Here is a 20,309-nt window from a genome sequence, read left to right as displayed (position 1 = left end):
GCACTTACTATCTAGAGAATACAAAAAATGTTTTAAAATGTTATCTGAGAACCCTAAAGGTAGAGCACAACGCTAAGCACAAATTTAGTCAACATGTCAGTTCTTCTATGCTTCTGCCCCCCACATGGAGGCACTAATATTGATAAGATTAATCCTGTGCGCTTTGGAGCAATAATGGAGCCTGACAAAGCTCTGACAGTCCAGTTGATTCTTTTACATTAAGCGATGAAACCTACAAGTGTCAAAAACAGTGTTATACCGCCACATTTTCAACATGTAAATAAAAATACCACAAAAAAAGTACTTAAACAACTTTATTAACACAGCCAAGCAGTGATTAACATTCACATCTATTATCACATCATACAAATGTAAATACAAAATTACTACAGTACAATATATATTCTTTGCATGATCCAAAATATTTGGTGGCCCCAAAAACATTTAAAATTCAGCAGCTTATCAAAAACTAAAACCATACTTTTTTTTCTTTATTTAAAGAGTAGTTCAATAAGCCAAGGCAAGCTTGAGAAATATCTTTTTATTTATTAGACCGGAGGTAAGAAACATGTGGCCCTCCAAAGGATTAGACTTCATCTCTAAGTTTGCCCAGCCAACATTGGACTGTCCAGATGTTGAACTTCTCATATCCAATGCTGGAGAGCCACAGGTTACACAAGCCTGTATTAGACTGCATGAGGATATAAGTGTAAAAGAACATCTAGGTTAAGGAAACAATCAGACATAAAGCTTTTATTCAGTAATGCACTCAACCTAAGTCGCCAGCAGAAAGATGCAACCATATTATGTGCCCATATCAAAAGGATTGTGGAAGTGCTAATGAGAAGTGTTATTCCCTTTTTATCATATGTGCATATTGCTTTAGAAAAATATAACTTTTGATTGTTTTATCACATGGCTGTTTGAACTGTTCTTAATTCACAGTGTTACGATTAGTTTACGGATGGCTATCTATTCCAAACATAGTGCTTTAAAGTAGTCCCTAAGGAGAGTGGTCCTCAAATTTGTCCTCTGGATCCTGAGAGACTAGGTTTCTAGAGAGGACAGTAAAACATTCTTTTCATTTAGACATTAGTCACATTCATTAAACGGCTTAAAGTACCTCCAGAGGGCACCTGGCTGATGCTTCAGAATCACCTGTTTTCAGTTTAGGAGTAAAATACATTTAGAAGACTATTCTCTACTCAAGGTCCCTCAGATGGCGATGAGACTCTCTGACCAAACAACCAGGGACAATTGTCAAAAGTATGTATATCAAGGAGGGTTTCAATAGTGTTCTTACGAAAGCACAAGGTCACACTTTTGTTCTGAAACTTGGTGACTCCCCATCAGAAAAGTGACAAGCAGTCTTGACACTTATTACATATAGGCAGTTTTAGAACAGCTAGTCAAAGAACAAGCAGTTAGTTAAACTTGCTCCATGTTTGAGCCTTTTTCACAAGACATTTGGAAATGATGAATAAAATACTTTCTGAAATGGCAATGATAAAGCAGCTTAAAGGCTATGAACACCTTTGAGGGCAATTTTTTTTATGATTGCATTTTACTCATTTTGGGCTAATCATATTTTTAATTGTTCTTTATTTAACTTTAATTAGTTTATTGTCATAATGGGTCAAGTTTTAGCCTGGCTGTGAGCGTCTCATTTTCACTTTGTGCCTAATCTGCCGACTATGTATAGTCCTCATTTCTGAGCTCCTAAAAATTTAAGCCATATTATGATCAGTTTGATAAGAATTAAGCTATAATTAGCGTTTATGAGCCGTCAGGAGATCAGAGATGAACCTTCACATTAGTCTTCAGCCGAGTCTTCAATCTGTTAATAGGGAATCTCAATGCTGTACAGAGCAAGGGGCTGAAAATTTTATGACCGATTTAAATTATTATATATTTTTTTTTTTTAACTCAAAATTAAATAGGTTTCCATAGCCTTTAAAGAACATTATGAATGATGTGGAGAACGCAATACAAGTGAACACATGCTTATCATGCGGTCTTTTCCTCATACAGCTATTAATTTTAAAAGCCTTCTTTAGGAAGAGGCCTCTAGGTGAAAGAATGGAGTTTCATGAATATATGGGATTTGTTAAGTCAAATGCAGAAAGAAAGGAAAAAGTCAGTGGAGAGGGCATGAGGTTTCTTGGGATCGACATTATTTCTCACATCAAATGTAGTCTGATAACACTTACCGTCCCTTCCTACAGCTCTATGTGTAGCAGTGTGCACTACAGTTTGAGCAACACATTTAGGAAAGGGGTTATTCATCAAGAAACAAAACTAAAGCCAGACACACTCTAGCATCCATGCACTGACTATATACAAGTCAAATGCCATCAGCCATCTTAAAAACCTATCAAATTGAAAAATGTGTTGGCTATGGCAGCTCTGTTCTATATCAAGTGCTTGACCCATGGAACAAAATCAAAAACGTTTTTTTTTTTTTGTGTCGGAAAAAAAAAAGCCAACCCTGTAATGGACTCTATAGTGGAGAGGCGCTGAAAGTCATCTGAAACCCCTTTAAGTAAAAGTTCTTCTCCGTCCATACTATCGTCAAAGTGAACAAGTTTTCACTAGAGTGACCATATCATTTGTGTGGATAAAGAAGAATCTGCTTTCTGTTACCAACTTAGGTTGACGAGCAGTTTTTTTGATCATGGTTAAAGTCCTTCTAAATAGGGAAGCTCAAACAGGAAAGAAGGTAGATATAAAAACAGTAAACACAGACCTCCTGAGGTTCCTACAACATAAAAATATTCAAGTAGAGAATCTACATCACATAGCAGCGGCTATTTCTGTAGTTTAGCACTCTAACAGCACTTTATTCAGTGTGAGAGACAGACATTGTAAGCCGTGCTTTTTTAGCATGCCAAGAGGCAGAAACACTGGAATGTAACAAGACAAAGACCCACAAATCTAAAAACATTCCATTGACATTCAAAAACTCAAGACTAGACCACAATAGTAAGACGTTTTATGTATCCCATGATGCAAGAATCAAGGAACTATTGATGATAAACTAAAAAAAGGCAACCCTGTCTCCTGTGACCATTAAAGTGTCTAAAAATGGCTTCTTGTGAGACAATTATTTTTTTTAAACACCAAAAACATTGATAACATGACCCGTTTTCCCCTTAGAAAATGAATTGTTGCATTTGAATGGTTTTATTTTTCTCTCTCTCTCTCTCTGATAGCTCTAAGTCAATGTAATAGTCAAAGGGAACATCCTATTGCTGGCCTGCAAAAAAAAAATTTGTATGAAAGAAATGTACTTTTTTTTTTTCTCTTAAACGTTCCAGACCGTAGAGTTTTATATAGAGTAGTATTTTAAATAAGAGTATCTTCAATGCATACAAAACTAAGCAAACCTATTGCCTCCCTTGGATGCTACTCTCAAGTGAAGTGGTGAAGTTGGTTTCATAAAAAGTCAAAATTCACTTTGTGTTAAGAAAATTAGGTTCAGTCATTTCTGACTGCCATCTAAACTACAGGCCAACACTTAAGATAGAAAGTAAATGTATTTAAAAAAATATATATATATAAAATAATTAAAGGGAATCAGTCACCATGAAATTCACCATTAAAAGCTAGGTACAATACCTTGTAGGGCTAGCTCGGCTAAATGATACCATTCACTCAGCGATCTATTGCTTCATTCTGGAGAATAAGTACTTTTAATCCATCTGCAAGTGGGCAGTTAAGTGCACAAAAGGGAAGACCCAAACTACGCTCATCTCCCTGACTGACAGCAACAGGTTACAGCACAGTCACTTTGCCTGGCTCATTTGCATACAGATTAACCCCTTAAGGATTAGGACAATTTTCATTTTTGCCTTTTCATTTTTTTCCTAAGAGCCATAACATCTTTACTTTCCATTAACATTTGAGGGCTTATTTCTTGCCAGACTAATTGTAACCGACTAATGTACCACATGTATAAAAAAATGGGGAAAAGGATTTCTGTGTTGGGTGAAAAATAAATAAAACGCAATTTCACCATGGTATTTTGGGTTTTGTTTTACGACACTGTGCACTAAAAACGACAACCTTATCCTGCAGATCAATATGATTACAGTGGAACCAAATTTCTTATTACTTACACCCATATCTTTTTATATTTCCATCTACATAGAAGTGAGGATTTTTTAATTTTATTTTTTACAGGGCAGGCTCTTTTTACCATTTTTGAATACATTTATTTTGATCGCTTTAGTTTTTTGGGGGATATGGGGGGGGGGGGGTGGTCAAGGTGGCTAAAAAAGAAGAAAAAAAAAAGTTAATTTTAACTTTGTTACAGTGTTCACCTTTCATGATATTTTTATATTTTAGTAGTACAGGAATTTTTGGGATGTGGTGATACCAATTATTTGTGATTTTTACACATTTTTTAAATGTTACTTTCACTTATAGTCCTCTTAGTGCGCTCTATGGGATCTTTACAAGCAATCTTGCAGCAGGGCTTAATGGACAGTTTCCTATGGCAGACCTGGGGGCCTTCACAAGGCACCAGGCTGCTATTGGAACCCCGTGATTTCCCCAGTGAGAGGTGTCTTATCCAAGAACAGAGGAAGTCTGCTCAGATGCCACTGTTGCCATTAATTGTAGCCTTTGAGAAGTTAAAATGACCAATTTAAAGTAGCACTCCCACAAATTTGTACATTAGAAAAGGTACATGATGTAAACTGTAGGGAAGTTAAATTTTCTTACCAGTGACTATTAGCAAGTTATAACCTCCCTTCTGCTCCTGAGCTGTGTCAGGTGACCACCACTCTGATCTCCAACCGACACAGGACAGGAAGTCAGTTACTTCTCTATTAATTTCTACGAGACAGACATTGAGGCTCCTATAGGAATACATAGAGAAACTGGCTTATTGGAAAAAAAAAAACTGAGGATGATAAGGGAGGGGATAACTCACAAATACAGTCTCTGGTGAGAAGATTACCTTCACTACAGTTATCATGTACCTTTCTAACAGGTTAGAGAATATTTTTTTTTGTCATTTGTATTACACAGCTGGCACCTACTGTGTCTGGAGTGGGCTCAGCCCATGAGCCTGCCACATACTTTCTTTACACACAAATGACAAGTTACATCATTTTGCATTATTAGGTTAAATGTACTTTTTGTCCAGAAAAATAATTAATCTATGGTATCATTACATTCAGCTGAGCTCACCATACAAGGCATTGTGCCTGGATTAACAACAAAATTCATGATGACAGGTTCCCTTTAAATGCAAAATTAATTACATTTGTGACACTTTTCCATTCATTTCCCTTAGTTTTCATATCAAAAGGGAAATTAAAACAAATTCAAGACGGGGCTGTCCATACTTATGCAACAGCATTACTTCCTTGGATTGTTTGTCTATGTTGCCTTTAATATTTTAAGTCCTCTTGTCTCCTGCTACCTTGTAAAAGGTTTAGTGCAATAGTTCACACCTCAGCTACTCAACAAATAAAATAAAACCATGCAAATCAGGGAATTTTTTTTTTTGCTTTACAAAGTTAATTACAAATGTCTCATTCGCAAAACGAACTGAACAAATCTAGAAAAATGGTTATGGCTTAACATTGCTTGCAAGCTTTAGAATCTGCTCTAAGAAAATGGAGAGTGTCGGTTGAACTCTGACCTGCAGAGTTAACATTGTCTCAAAGGAGATTTCTTTATCATCATGGGATACCAGTGAGGCAATCTGAATTAATAAAGACTTGCACTTTTACATGGACACCTTCATTAGGAGTGCCAGTTAAATTTTCACATTCACAGTACGTAAGAAAATACACATGGAAAGAAAAATAAAAGGTTAAATTAATAAGGGTTTATTCACAGGAATACAAAGTGAAGAAAAGCAACAAAAAAACAGAACAAAATGAAATGGGGGAGAAAATAAAGGAACCAAAACCCATCTTTCATTCTGATGCTATTTAATTCGCACCCCAATGTATCTGCTTAGGGTACAAAGGGCCACCAGCATGCGCCAATAGAGCAGATACCCTGCTTTTATGAAATTAATTGTATATGATCATGCTTTTAAAAAAAAAAAAAAGAGGGGGTAATACATTAAAGTGAAAATCACTAGTGAATTATAGCAATTACCTTGATGTCTACAGTTTTCCAAATGCGCCACCTAACACATATGCATCCTTTTAGACTGATCTTACTCCACAGAACTTGTAGTAATCACTAGTACTTATCCATGCAAGTAGCACACCACACTAACAGTACAGAGGCAACAAGGTTTTCCACAAGTAGATAAGTTTCCACATTGTGATACATTTTTTTTTGTTTTGTTTTTCAAATTGACAGATGCTGGAGATATTTTTTTTTTTTTACACCACTTTCCATCAGACAGGCTTGCAATACAGTGTGGCAGGCCCTATTGATAGGTTAAGGGCTAAGGTCTAACCGTACTCTGCAGCACTTAAAATGTATCCTTAAATTATATCTAAGAAACTTAAAAACAGGCAATCAATGCATATTTCACCTGTAAACTGAAAAAAAAAAAAAAAAAGATCCTGGCGCATATGAGTATGTGTTGGCCTATCTTAATGTGTGATACAAGCATGCTACTTAACTCACTAAAATTATTATTATTTTAGTTTTTTAACCACTACAAAGAATCCTGCAGACCTCTAAACAAGGAAAATCCTCATGACACTGCACGAAGGTGCAAAGCACTTCACGATCTCAAAAATTAGAACTAAATGCCTTGGTTTAAACATTTTAATTTTGCTGCCAAAACCCCAGAAATTAACATTCAGCAAAGGAGTGACTCTTAAAAAAATATATGCCTATATTAAAGATTTATAGTAAACTAAAACTAAGGAGTTTTTTTTTTTTTTTTACCTAGTTACTCCCCCTCCTGAAAGAAAATAAATAATCATAAAAAAAAATACTAAATTTGGCATTTTGGTGGATGTCAATTTATGCAAATCTTAACTAATGTCACAGGCATCTGAAGTGCAATTGCAATTACCTGCACTTAACACACATAGCAAGCTGTGTTTAACTTCGCCAACTTCATCTAGGTATGTCTTCATTAACATGCAAACACAGAACTCCCAATTAGTGGGATAGTTAGGCGACCCTTTGCTTTAGAATATATGCGATTTACTGCTAGAACCCCATTCTGAAGATTTCCTCTGAAGTGTGCAAAAATTATTTTCCTCTATCTCCACCCCCTCTAGAGTCCAATTGTAAGGTACTCCTTTAAAGTACCCTTCCCCATATACCAGAATGTGCTGTTTGGCGATTAGAATTTGCTTCTTCACATCCAGTGCAGAATTGTTAAGGAGACATGTTTCCACCCACATAGGCTTCCAGACGTTTACACGTTTCCCGACATCGACTTAATACAGTGACGGCAACACCTCCCTCCCGCCCCTCCCAGTAGGCTTTGGGATTGTACTGTGTTCCCTACTGGTTTGCCCTTCCCCCCTACAATAGGGTAGCTTTTCCCTGGGTGCAGAGGCTCCCCCGCTGTCTCCCAGACTGAAGGACCTATAGGAAACAAAGAAACACTGGGTTAACATTTATAGTTTAAGAATTATTTCTTAGTAATACACAGAAGCAACTCGAGAAGTGACAGCATGAGTACAGTGCAGCATAAATACAATGCTTTTAGGCCTCTTCAACCATTTGGATACCGAAATGTCTTAATTTTTCTTCCCTACCTGGAGCCATAACTTTTTTTCCCATTCACATACCCATATAAGGGCTTGTTTTGTGCGGGACAAGTTGTACTTTCTAATGCCTCCATTTAATATGGCATACAATGTAGTGGGAAGCGGGGGGAAAAAATCCAAATGGGGTGGAAATGGGAAAAAAAAAAAACATGCAATTACTCCACCGCCCTTCATTCTATGGGTCGGTACGGTTACGATGCCACATATGTATAGGTTTTATATATTTTAATACTGTAAAAACAAATTAAAAAACTTTGGGAACTTTTGTTTACATCACCATATTCTGACCCTCAACTTTTTTTTTTTTTAAATATACAGTTATGTCTACTCAGCTGCAGGACGATTTGTAGTTTTTATCGATACCATTTTGGAACGTGTGTGACTTTTTGATGACATCTTATACAAATTTTTTGAGTAAGAGACAAAAAAAATTGTGTATTAGCCATTTTGACCCTTTTTCCCGTTACGTTCCGTATTGAAAAAATATTTTTATATTTTAATAGTATGGGCTTTTTCAGACAGTGATGCCTGAATGTTTTTGTAGTCAGTGTAGGGAGCAATTTATTTTTTTAAATTATTTTTTTATGTTCAATATTACCACTCTACATACAGGAGCATGGTAATATGTGAACTGCTGGCCAACATAAGAATTGCAGCGCTAACACGCTGGGACTCTTCAGAGAGACCCAGTGTTTTAAAGTGAATTGCTGGCATCCTCGTGCGGCCAATGGTAACTTGGAAGTGTGCACTTCACTGTTTAGATGCAGTGATCACACTTGATCACGGCATATAAAAGGCTTTAACGACTGCGATCGGCATCATTGCAGGTTGCAGTTATTAGCTGTGGGGTTTGAAACAGCAGAGAACAGCCGACCATGGTGCCCGCAGCACACGCGAGCAGGCGCCATGTTTACACATAGCACCATACATGTACGGTGCTTGCAGCGAAAGGGTTAACCGTGCATCACGGACGCATACTGTGTTTTCCACTGTTCACCATGACATGCATTATTTGGGTCCATGATGCACACTAAACACGCCCATTGAGGTTTATGGGTTGTGAAAACGACTGACAATAAAGATAGTGGTTTTCACAGACCAATGATAGGAGATTCTTTGGAAAACCCTTTTCAGCCCAGCAGTGTCCGTGGAATACAGATGACACAGAGGACAAAAACGGATCTTTCAGGGATAAACTACTGACCATCTTATCACGGACAGCACCGTGTAAAAGAGGCCTTAGCAGGAATAAATCTGTCAACCAAATGCAATTTACTGGATTATGCATATTTTCTCGGTTACTTACCCCTAATGTTGAGACTGCAGCTACAGCACATCTAGGTTAAACTCCATAGTAAGCTGCAAGACGTTCTTTAAGGGGAGGCGGAAACTGGTCTGAGAAGCGTCTCCAATTTTCTTCCCCTACTTGGTTTTTAAATCCATGAAGAATCTACAAAGATACACAAGTTAATGAACACATCTTGATTCCTTCCAGGGACTAACTGGCAAATACATTTACAGTTGCAGCCAAGTGTCAACTGTGTAATAACTCCATGATTCCAGAACATACTTATTGGTGACCTATCCTTCGGGAAGGTCATCAATATCAGATTGGGGTTGTCTAACTCCTAGGAGCGGTTTTCTGCACAGCACTGTCCACCATCTAATGGCCATGCCTGGTAACTGCAGGGCTGCTCCTATTCAAGTGAAAACTACTGTGGGGTTAGCAGGAGTGGGGAGATCCAGAAGGGACTCCAAGTCTCCCTTCAGCAGTTAATCTACGAGTTAGGCGACAACTGTCAGACATCTGATGGTGCCAAATCCTCTATCTTTTTTAAGCCACAAAGAGAAAAACTAAAAGCCTTAAACCTAGAACAGTCCCTATAGCCTTTCTAGTTAGTATCTTGTCAGGTTTCTAACAATGTTCTGAAACTTTCTTTCAATAGTCTGAGCAGTCCAGTGCGCACCACCACCAGATGCAAGAACCGGAGTGCAAGGTCCAAATAATAGTAGTAACTCTACCTTACAGAACATGTCCCGGAGGTCTTCCTTTGGATTAATCCAAGATGCAACAGCATCGCAGAAAAAAATAAAATCCTGAAAGTGAAGACAAGTATTCATTGAAAACATACTTCAGTCTAATAAGTCAGGAAAACACTACAGAAAGCAATCCACAGTGGATACTTCTCCAACATGAAATACGAATAGGGTCCTCACTATTGGGTTCCTGGCTAGCAGATCTCATTGACCTGACTTGCTGAGATAATACCTTTAAAAGGTGTTTTTCAAGAGTACTGGATAGGTCACATCAATATCTAATTAGTCTGACACCCCGCACCCCTGCTCATAAGCTCTTTGAAGAGGCCGTGGTTCTCCGGTGAGGTGTCTTCCTAGGCCAGTGATATTACGCTCATCGATCACATGGCCTAGGTGCAGCAAGTCCCATTTAATTGATTGGACGTGTGTTACAAAACCAAGCACAGCCACCATATCAGTGATGGCTAACCTCTGTCACTCCAGCTGTGGTAAAACTACTTGCTTAGCTGTTCTCAGAACTCCATAGAAATGAATGAAGCATGCTGGGAGTTGTAGTTTCTCCACAGCTGGAGTGCCAGAGGTTAGCCATCACTGTGATTAGAATGCTGAGAGATGGCCATAGCGCTCACCGGAGAGCCGCAGCCTCTTCAAACAGCTGATCGACAGGGTGCTAGTCCTGAGTATAGGTCATCAATATTGTACTCTTGTAAAACGCCTTTAACCCAAACAGCAAGTCCCTCTCCTGAGACCACCGGCATACAGCAGATTTTGCTACGGGACAATGTGTCTTACTATTCATTTCCTCTGCAGTGTCCTTTATGGGGAAAGCAATACACGGCAACTATTCAGATGAAAGGTCGTAATACATTAATTGCTCTAGCCCACCAGCCCCAAACATGTGCACATCCCATAACACACCACCTACTATAGGAATTAAAGTAGGCAGATGAGGTCTTAGCAAGCCATCTTTATTATCAAAGTCATGTCTCAAGGCCTGTTTAAGAGGCTGAACATTGACTTCTAAAATAGCTTCACCTTATATCTGGTGGAATTAGAGGCAGGGCTTGCTAAGAGCTCATTTGCCATAAGGAGATACAGTATTCTCCTAATATAGGGATTAGCATTATTTAAAATTTGTCGACTATAATTAACTTTTTTTGTTACCTGAACTACACCTCCAGGATTAACAGTGATCATCGTACAAATACCACGGAAAGCGGAGTCCTTCTCCTCGTTGTCTCTGATATTCCGCAATGAAGTACACCTACAAATAACAGCAAACCTTACTTATTCCACGGAAATCCAAGAGGCCACAAAAGAAACTGGGTAGTACAGAGTGAACATCAAAAACCGTTCCGTTTAGTGCCACACTATAGGTACATGGCACGTTCTCGAGCTAAGTAGCTACACTGCAAACGCTAACTGGAGAAACTGAAGGATCTAACTTTCAAAAATGTACAGTAAATTGTATACTAAATTGTGGAAGAGCAAAAGAACTGAAAAAAAGCTTTCCGAAAGCTATCACTAACAATGTGATAAATTTAGTTATTGGCTGAGAGATAACTTATTCATTGGTGCCAGTGGTACCAATCTAGTGTAGGATGTATGTGCATGCAGAGTGTCTGATACCCTTTACATATACCTATTGCCCACACAGTGGAGGCGGCCGTTTGCAGGAAAAAGGTTACTTTTTTTGTGGATAACTAGGAATTCATGGCATTATTGAGGCACACCTATATGTCTCAGTGTAGTCACCATATTTGACCAACATGGCCGCCCCCTTCCTGCAGTGGCGATGGGTAAACTTTTTAAAACAAGCTTTGAACACAGCAAGCATGTGACAATCTTATCCCATGCTCCCATGCATCGATTAGTCGTTAGCCACAACAGAAATGATAGACTTGTATATGACAATGCTTGGAAGAAATAAAAAGGGGACAAAATATAGGACAAGATTAGTCACATGTCTGACGATGACTAAGGATTGTGCAATAACTGACGAGAAAATAACAAAATAAGGTCTAAAAATGTGAACTGTAAAGAAAACATGGAGAAATGAATTTAAAAAAAGATTGAAGAATACACACCAGGGTCTTATAAACTGCTGTAGCATGGGGGCCACCTCTTGAGGACAAACGTAACCAAGACGACCAATTGTTATTGCTAAGGCAACGCAATCACGGTTATACACCACCAAACGCCAACCAAGACATGAGCAAATGAGGGGGGAAGGAGAAAAAATAAAGAAAAAAAACAACAAATAACTCAGAAACAGAAAACAGAATCTGTGTATGATAATAAACATAAGATATCACTAGTGTCGTTCATGAGCACTGCCTCCGCAAAGGTAGTGACATATGGCATAACTGTCAGAAGGGTTTTAGGACGGAGGAGGAGTGGAGGGGTGGAGAGAGGAGGGCTGGGAGAAAAAGGAAAGAAAAACGAGAGAACACCTAAAACGCAAAGCCTTCATTGCTAAAGGCAAAAATGCCATTGGTGGTGAATTATTTGTAACCAGACAGCAGTTAGCAATTTTGGTGGGATTTGCAACCAGGAACTTAAAGGGCTTCTCAGAATCACTAAAAACAGAGCAGCTCTAATGAAATTAACAAAAAACAAAACCCCATTTGGGGTACAGCCACAAAATCAGGCTTCCTGATGCAGTTTTAAAAGGAAAGACCAGGAGTGAATAAAAAAATAAAAAAAAAAGTTATAGGTAAAGTAGATTTAGGATAAATAGTACCCGTACTATACCTTCTCTCCTTTTACGATTCACTACTGATTTTGGCTTCCAATGCTGCATGAAGAAACCTGAAAGTGTGGCTGTACCCTTAAGATAGCCCCCCGTGTATAACGGAGCGCTGAAGGAGCACAGACTAGTATAATCTAAGAATAAGTTTTTCTGAATCTTTTCCCACAAAACTAGATATCAACCTGCTCAGCTCCTCCTGCTCTATAACATGGTCCCTGCAGATTGAACTACATATTCGTACTGACAAGTCCTCTTCAAGGCATGATGTACTACGCAAACATTTACATTCAGCAATGTAGAATCCAGCAACCATCAAGGGGCACTTAGGGCTCATAGACACTACCAAATGTTTCACCACAATATGGTACCCATAAAAGTCTGAGGCTCTACTGTACCTCCTAAGCCTGCTGCAGATGGGCTCATTTACCCAAGAATATTACATTGTGCCAAAAATTGGGACTAATCTGATAATCAAAGAATACATTGCAATCATGGGTATACCTCAGCACAGAGGGCCTCAGTCTACTGAATGACCAGCGTTGCTCAAATCTGAAGAAAACAGCTGGGGTGGAAAGTAAACCAAAAATATATAGATGTGGGCCCAACCACTCATTAAAGAGCTTCGGTTACCAGAATGATTGTAGTGAAATAGGCTCACCAACATGTGCGCAGGTCAGCAGAAGCTAGCAGTCTTGGCTCTATCCCCCTCTAGGAGAAAAGGAGGCATTGCTGTTACTGCTAGAGGCCCCATTCACCATGCTGCTGTTGCGCCCCCTGCATTTTGACCGACAGAGCCAGGCAGTATAAAGGTCATCACGGTAGGCCCCGACACTGACCCTTCAGTACCCAGCGCAGGAGAGCAGCTTGATGTCACTTTAGTGCTGCACCTGGTATGGAAGGTCAGAGCAAAGGTGCAAGACTAGAAGTCCGGGCCAGCCATGGTGACATTTACACTGCTTGGCCCTGTGTGAAAGTGCAAGAGGCGCAGCAGGAGAAAAGATACTCTAGGAGTAACCACAACGCCCCCATAGTTCCTAGAGGCTCGTTTGCATATATTAAAAGTTCCGTTTTCTCAGATTTAAAGCCACAGATGGGGATGGGAGCCGGACTGCCAGCTCCTGCTGACCTGCACACGTCAGGCTGGTTCACTACAATGATTCTGGTGACAGAAGCCCTTTAAGATGTAAAGCCCACCCCTGTTATAAGGAAAATCATACTCTGCAGGAGCCATCAATTACTGTCTTGTCAGAACATGTATCATTAGCAAATTCTGCTTCGTTCTAAGGTGCAGAGACCAAGTGCAGGCTTTCCCCATAGGCTCCTCTATACATAAACTCTGACTGGGATTAATAACCACCACGAAGGGCCTCCATATTTATACTGTATAGTGGAACCCAAAAGAGCCTGGACTATATCTAGTAGTCCTTATGAGTGTCTGCCTGCATGGACAATGAATCAGAAACTGATATAGATATATCAAATAACAAAGCTCTTCACAATACTATTTCATTTTAAAGGGTTTCTGTCACCTGAAAAATGGGTGTTAAGCTGGCTGACAGTAGCGATGTGCTAATGTCAGCTGAACATAACTATATTAGTGCCATCTCACTGCCTGAAGCCTTCATTGAGAAAAAACTAACTTTTATGATATGCTAATTAACCTCTAGGATCGGAGGGTATGGGGGCGTTGCACCTGCTCCTAGAGGCTCTGTTTGCCCACCTATTTTAACGCCCTTCTTGATTGACAGGATAGTGCTGCTCTCCTCCTGCTGGCCATGTCTACTAAGATAATCTCTCGCCTGCACCCTCCCGTTCAGTATTCGGCACAGGCGCAGTAAGGGAAGGACATTCTCTGGCAGCCGGCATTCCTCACTGTGACGTATTCAGCACAGGAGCATGTTAGAAAGCCAGCAGCCGCCAAGCATCCTTCCCTCACAGCAGCGAATACTGAGCAGGACAGCACAGGCGCAAGATTTTCTTAGTAGACATGGCCAGTGGGAGGGGAGCAGCGCTGCCCTGGCCCTGTCAATCAAGAGAAGGGTGTGAAAAGAGGCAGGCAAACGGAGCCTCTAGGAGCAGGTTCAATGCCCCCCCCACCTGCTCCTCGAGGCTAATTAGCATATTATAAAAATTTGTTTTTCTCAATAAAGGCTTCAGGCAGTGAGGTGGCACTAATATAGTTATGTTCAGCTGACATTAGCACATCGCTAATGTCAGCCAGCTTAAGGGGGTTTTCTCATCTCAGATAATGGGGGCATATCGCTAGGATATGCCACCATTGTCTTATAAGTGCGGGTCCCACTGCTGGGCACGCTCCCATTCCCTTCTATGGGAGAGACGGAGATTAGCGCTTCGTGGTGGACGGACACCGGGAAATTTGGGGTCCTCCAGCCACAGAGCTCCCCGCTCCGTTCGATATAGGTGTGGGACCAGCACCTGTCAGACAATGGGGACATATCCTAGCGATATGCCCCCATTGTCTAAGATGGGAATACACATTTAATACTCATTTTTTAGGTGACAGAAACCCTTTAACTTCACTTTTATGTGCTGCACAGAATACCATCTATTACCCGAGAGCAGCCATTCCAGACTGCAGAGAGGTCACTGGATTTAATAACTGTACAAAGAACAGAAAACCTGTATTCCTGTTTTTTGTTTTGTTTTTGTTAAATATGAGTTTAACATTTGAAGTTTCTGAACACACACCCACAGTAAAAACGCAAAGGTTTCTGTGGGCAAAATCTTGTATAGGAGAATACATGGTCAAGACAGGCAAGTCCACACCGCTCTGCATGTACAGTAGGTGCACTGACAAATGCTCCAATAACACAGAAAGCAATACGTGACATTGTCCAGAGGATCACAAGCAGGAGATTCCTCACCACCTCCATCACCTGCTGCACTAAACAGGACATTTCTGCACATCTGAACATTTGTCGGCTTGAATCGTAAAAGGAAATTGGACCTGCCCATTTATGCTGAGTCATGAAGACCTTCTTACAGTGTGACAGCACACAGTAATGAGAGGCTAAACAGGATCTTTGGGTTTTAGACGTGTTCTCTCATACAGAGACAGATGGTTAATGCTAGAGACAAGATAAATGGGGGGAGGAAGATGTTGGAAGAATTGTATAAAAAATTCTGTAAGCAAACTAAACAGATACTAAAAGTCAGCAGATTTGTATAGAAGCAGAATAAAACAAAACCTACGTTCAGGTGACAAACTATGCAACATTCCCATTGAACAGGCATTTGTGAACAGTCTAATGACAGCATGCATTTAAAGCAAAGGATGGGCTTTCCGTTTAAAAGCTCAGTGTGGGACATTTTTCTAAAGCACACAAAATATAAGTAATTCAGAACGGTGGTCGATGCACACTGAACATAGTATTTGTGGTGGCAGTCACTAGATACTGCGAGAGGGCACTGTATAGCAGCATGAGAATGACCACCTCTACTCGTTCCTAAAACTGCCCAAATTTTACATCATTGATCAGAATGGGCAGATTCAGAGAGGTTTTCATTTACCATCTATGACGGCAGCTTGGTTATTAATCTCCCTGGCAGGCCATGTGTATGACCGTGGCTTATCTGCCCGTCTGTTAAAACCTGCATTAGCAGCCCACAGGCTCTTGTAAATGGCCATCTTAATGTTCTTGTTGGCAGATGGGCCAATGAGCTAAGGCATGCCCTGCTACCCAGGCACTTACAGGACAGAAAAGGTTTAACATTGCTGGTTTGGTCACTAATGGTTTTGCCTAAGGAAGAGCGGCACTGGAGGTGTAGGTGACCCACCTAATTATGGCCAGTTAAAGGGGTTGGAACATGGATATGCCATCGATGTCAGATAGGTGCAGGTTCCACCTCCAGATTGGGGGCTCCCCAAAGTGAAGGAGGGCACACTGTGCAGGCAAGGCATGCTCTTCCTTCATAGCTATGGGAGTTCCAAAAATAGCCATAGTGTTGGATAGAAAACGCACTCCACAATCGCAGCAACTGCTCCATTTGCTTACATGGGACTGGTGGAAATAGCTGAGCCAATGCTCGGCTATTTTCAGACCTCCTTTAGCGGCTGGTCTCTTTTCACCTCGGAGGCCCTATTATGGAGATAAGAGTCTGGGACCTGCACCTGTCTGACATTGGTGGCACATCCCAGAGATAGGCCATCAAAGTGCCTGAGATGGGCCAACCCTTTTAACAGAGCAGGCTTTTCAGACATGCACAGATGATTCCCTGGATGCCACTTCTGTACAGGGGTTGACTTGTATTGTAACTCTGCACCACTGAAACGAGTGGGACTCAAACAAATTACCAGACTATCCCATGGACAAGACAAAACTCTTCTTACATTTAAGCATCTTATTTCAAACAATACAAAATCTAGTAATTTCAAACTGCCAAGAGAAAGCAGGACAAATCCTATACTTTCATTAAAAAAAAAAAAAATCTACTGTGAACATTTTATCCCACAGTGAACTTTTAGCCAAAAAGTACATCACATTCAACATATACAAAAGAAAATACAAAAACTAAACGAAAACTAAAGTACATTAATAAATGAACTCTCTAGAATTTGTTCTTGGTGTTAACCTTTGCTTCATATAGAAACTAATATCAGTATATACTAACAGTGAATCACACCCACTGCCATAAGTGGGTGCAAGAACTTTGCTGCTCTAGTAGGCATTGCTATATGCTTGTACATAAAGAGAATTGATTGACAGGAGCTGTTATAACATGCTAAATATATGCGCCTGTCCCAATATAGTTTGCTGGTGGAATGTGGAAGGCAATCATCTTTTATTGAAGCGAAAAATGTATTAACATTAGAGTTATAATTATGAAGTAAAAGATGCTGAAATATTAGAAAGGAAGAGTGAGGGCTGCACACTGTCAAAACACGAAGAAAGCCAATTGGAAATCAAACCCCAAGACTGTGCTGGCAAACAGCTGGAAAGTGGTACCTGTATTTTCTAAGAGTGTCTTTGGTGTGTTGGGCCTGTTAATTATTTCTACAAGTTGGTGCAACACCAGGGGAACATACGGCTGCATTTCAGCTCCTAAACCAAAAAAAAAAAACATTACATTTAATGAATACATTTTTCTTTACACTATGGCTGAAGACAACTTGCTGCAAGACTGACTCTTCCCCATGTGCATTAAGAAGTCAGGCATGCTAACACTCAAATTCGCCAATTCTCCCTGCCAAAATGGAGCAGATTGGGTAGGAATGGACTCAATTTCTGCAGTTGATATTAAGTGTCATTCTAAATGAATTAGTTATATGTTCCTCGCAAGACATTATCATCGTGTTAAGCATCAGTTTACAGTCTGTTGCCACGTAACATCTGAAAGAACTTAAAAAAAAAAACAAAACAAAAACAACTTAACCCAAAACATTTTGTTTGTTTTTTTCACTTTTTTCCGCAGTTTCAACACTGGCCACTCAACCTAAGGCCTCATGCACACGACCGTTGTGTGCATCCGTGGCAGTTGTGCCGTTTTCTTTCGCGGACCCATTGACTTTCAATGGGTCCATGAAAAAAAAAAAACTGAAAATGCACCGTTTTGCAGCCGCATCCGTGATCCGTGTTTCCGGTCCGTCAAAAAAAAATAGGACCGGTCCTATTTTTTTGACGGACAACGGTTCACGGACCCATTTAAGTCAATGGGTCCGTGAAAAAACACGGATGCACACAAGATTGGCATCCGCGGGCTACTTTTACACAGACTGATCCGCAGATCCGTCTGCATAAAAGCTTTTTCATAGTGATGGGGATGCTTCAGGTTAGAATATACTAAAAGAACTGTGTACATGACTGCCCCCTGCTGCTGCCAGGCAGCAGGGGGCAGAACCCCCCCCCCCCTGTAGTTAACACATTGGTAGCCACTGGGCCCCCCCCCCCTCCCTCCCCTGTAGTTAACTCATTGGTGGCCAGTGGGCCCTCCCCCCTGCCTCCCACTCCTAATTAAAATCTCCCCCCCATCATTGGTGGCAGTGGAGAGTACCGATCGGAGTCCCAGTTTAATCGCTGGGGCTCCGATCGGTAACCATGGCAACCAGGACGCTACTGCAGTCCCGGTTTCCATGGTTACTTAGCAATTTGTAGAAACATTATACTTACCTGCGAGCTGCGATGTCTGTGACCGGCCGGGAGCTCCTCCTACTGGTAAGTGACAGATCATTAAGCAATGTGCAGTACAGATCTGTCACTTACCAGTAGGAGGAGCTCCCGGCCGGTCACAGACATCGCAGCTCGCAGGTAAGTATAATGCTTCTACAAATTGCTAAGTAACCATGGCAACCGGGACTTCAGTAGCATCCTGGTTGCCATGGTTACCGATCGGAGCCCCAGCGATTAAACTGGGACTCCGATCGGTACTCTCCGCTGCCACCAATGATAGGGGGGGACATTTTAATGAGGGGGAGGGAGGGCCCACTGGCCACAGAGTTAACTACAGGGGAGGGAGGGGGGGCCGACCGCACTGGCCACCAATGAGTTAAAAACAGGGGGGAATGGGCAGTCATGTACACAGTTTTTTTTTTGTATATTCTAACCTGAAGCGTCCCCATCACCATGGGAACCCCTCTGTGTTAGAATATACTGTCGGATCTGAGTTGCACGATCTAACTCATATCCAACAGTATATTCTAACAGAGGCGTTCCCATGGTGATGGGGACGCTTCAAGTTAAAATATACCATCGGATTGGAGAAAACTCAGAACCGATGGTATAAAAGGGACTCCTGACTTAACATTGAAAGTCAATGGGGGACGGATCTGTTTGCAATTGCACGATATTGTGTCAACGTCAAACGGATGCGTCCCCATTGACTTGCATTGTAATTCAGGACGGATCTGTTTGGCTCCGCACGGCCAGGCGGACACCAAAACGACTTTTTTTCATGTCCGTGGATCCTCCAAAAATCAAGGAAGACCCACGGACGAAAAAACGGTCACGGATCACGGACCTACGGACGCCGTTTTTGCGTACCGTGAAAAAAGAACCTGTCGTGTGCATGAGGCCTAATACTAAGGAAAAACTTCCTGTTCTGTAGAGATTACTTTCAGCAGTCATTTCATTATCATGCAGGATTACAACCCAGGATAACACCAGCTCACCATTTACAACAGGTGATCGTCACTGCTTTGCCCTTCACAGGTACCATAGAGATGAACAAACATCTCCTGTCTATGGACCATGTGGCGGCTGTAGAGCATCTTTCTAAATGCCGTTAGCAGCCCTCATCATCATGTACAGAAAACAGAATGAAACATCTACAATCAGAAATTTAAGACTTGAAAAAGCTATTTCAGACAAAAACTCTTAAAGGGTTTCTGTCATCTGAAAAATGGGTATTAAACTGGCTGATATTAGCACATCGCTAATGTCAGCTGAACATAACTATATTAGTGCTATCTCACTGCCTAAAGCCTTTATTGAGAACTTTTATAATATGCTAATCAGCCTGTAGGAGCAGGGTGGGTGTTGTCCCTGCTCCTAGAGGCTCCGTTCTCCCACCTCTGGCCACTCCCTGCTACACTAGATTGACAGGGCCAGGCATCGTTGGTCTCCTTCCTCTGGCCCTGTCTGCAGTGTAAATCTCGCGCCATTCACCTGCGCTGAATACAAGATTTACACTGCAGACAGGGCCGGAGGTAGGAGACCAACAATGCCTGGCCCTGTCAATCTAGTGTAGAAGGGCGTGGCCAGAGGAGGGAGAATGGAGCCTCTAGGAGCAGGGGCAACGCCCACCCTGCTCCTAGAGGCTTATTAGCATATTATACAAGTTTGTTTTTCTCAATA

At 41.0% G+C, this 20,309-nt stretch overlaps 1 protein-coding gene across 1 annotated transcript in view; it reads right to left on the bottom strand.

Annotated features, from left to right (window-relative positions):
• Window positions 1-299: 299 nt before the first annotated feature.
• Window positions 300-20,309, bottom strand: part of TNPO1 (transportin 1) — a 79,741-nt gene continuing 59,731 nt past the window's right edge. Inside the window, exons 19-24 of the mRNA XM_044276049.1 lie at window positions 17,466-17,561; window positions 11,834-11,909; window positions 10,911-11,010; window positions 9,732-9,806; window positions 9,016-9,159; window positions 300-7,524 (exon numbers count right to left, since the gene is read on the bottom strand). Coding sequence (XP_044131984.1) covers window positions 9,052-9,159; window positions 9,732-9,806; window positions 10,911-11,010; window positions 11,834-11,909; window positions 17,466-17,561 — 455 coding nt within the window. The 3' untranslated portion in view covers window positions 300-7,524; window positions 9,016-9,051. The remainder of the gene's footprint in view (window positions 7,525-9,015; window positions 9,160-9,731; window positions 9,807-10,910; window positions 11,011-11,833; window positions 11,910-17,465; window positions 17,562-20,309) is intronic.

The sequence above is a fragment of the Bufo gargarizans genome, chromosome 1, assembly GCF_014858855.1.
Source record: "Bufo gargarizans isolate SCDJY-AF-19 chromosome 1, ASM1485885v1, whole genome shotgun sequence".
NCBI classification, from domain to species: domain Eukaryota; kingdom Metazoa; phylum Chordata; class Amphibia; order Anura; family Bufonidae; genus Bufo; species Bufo gargarizans.
The sequence above is the reverse complement of the archived record's forward strand: the minus strand, read 5'-3'. Positions and strand labels throughout refer to the sequence as shown.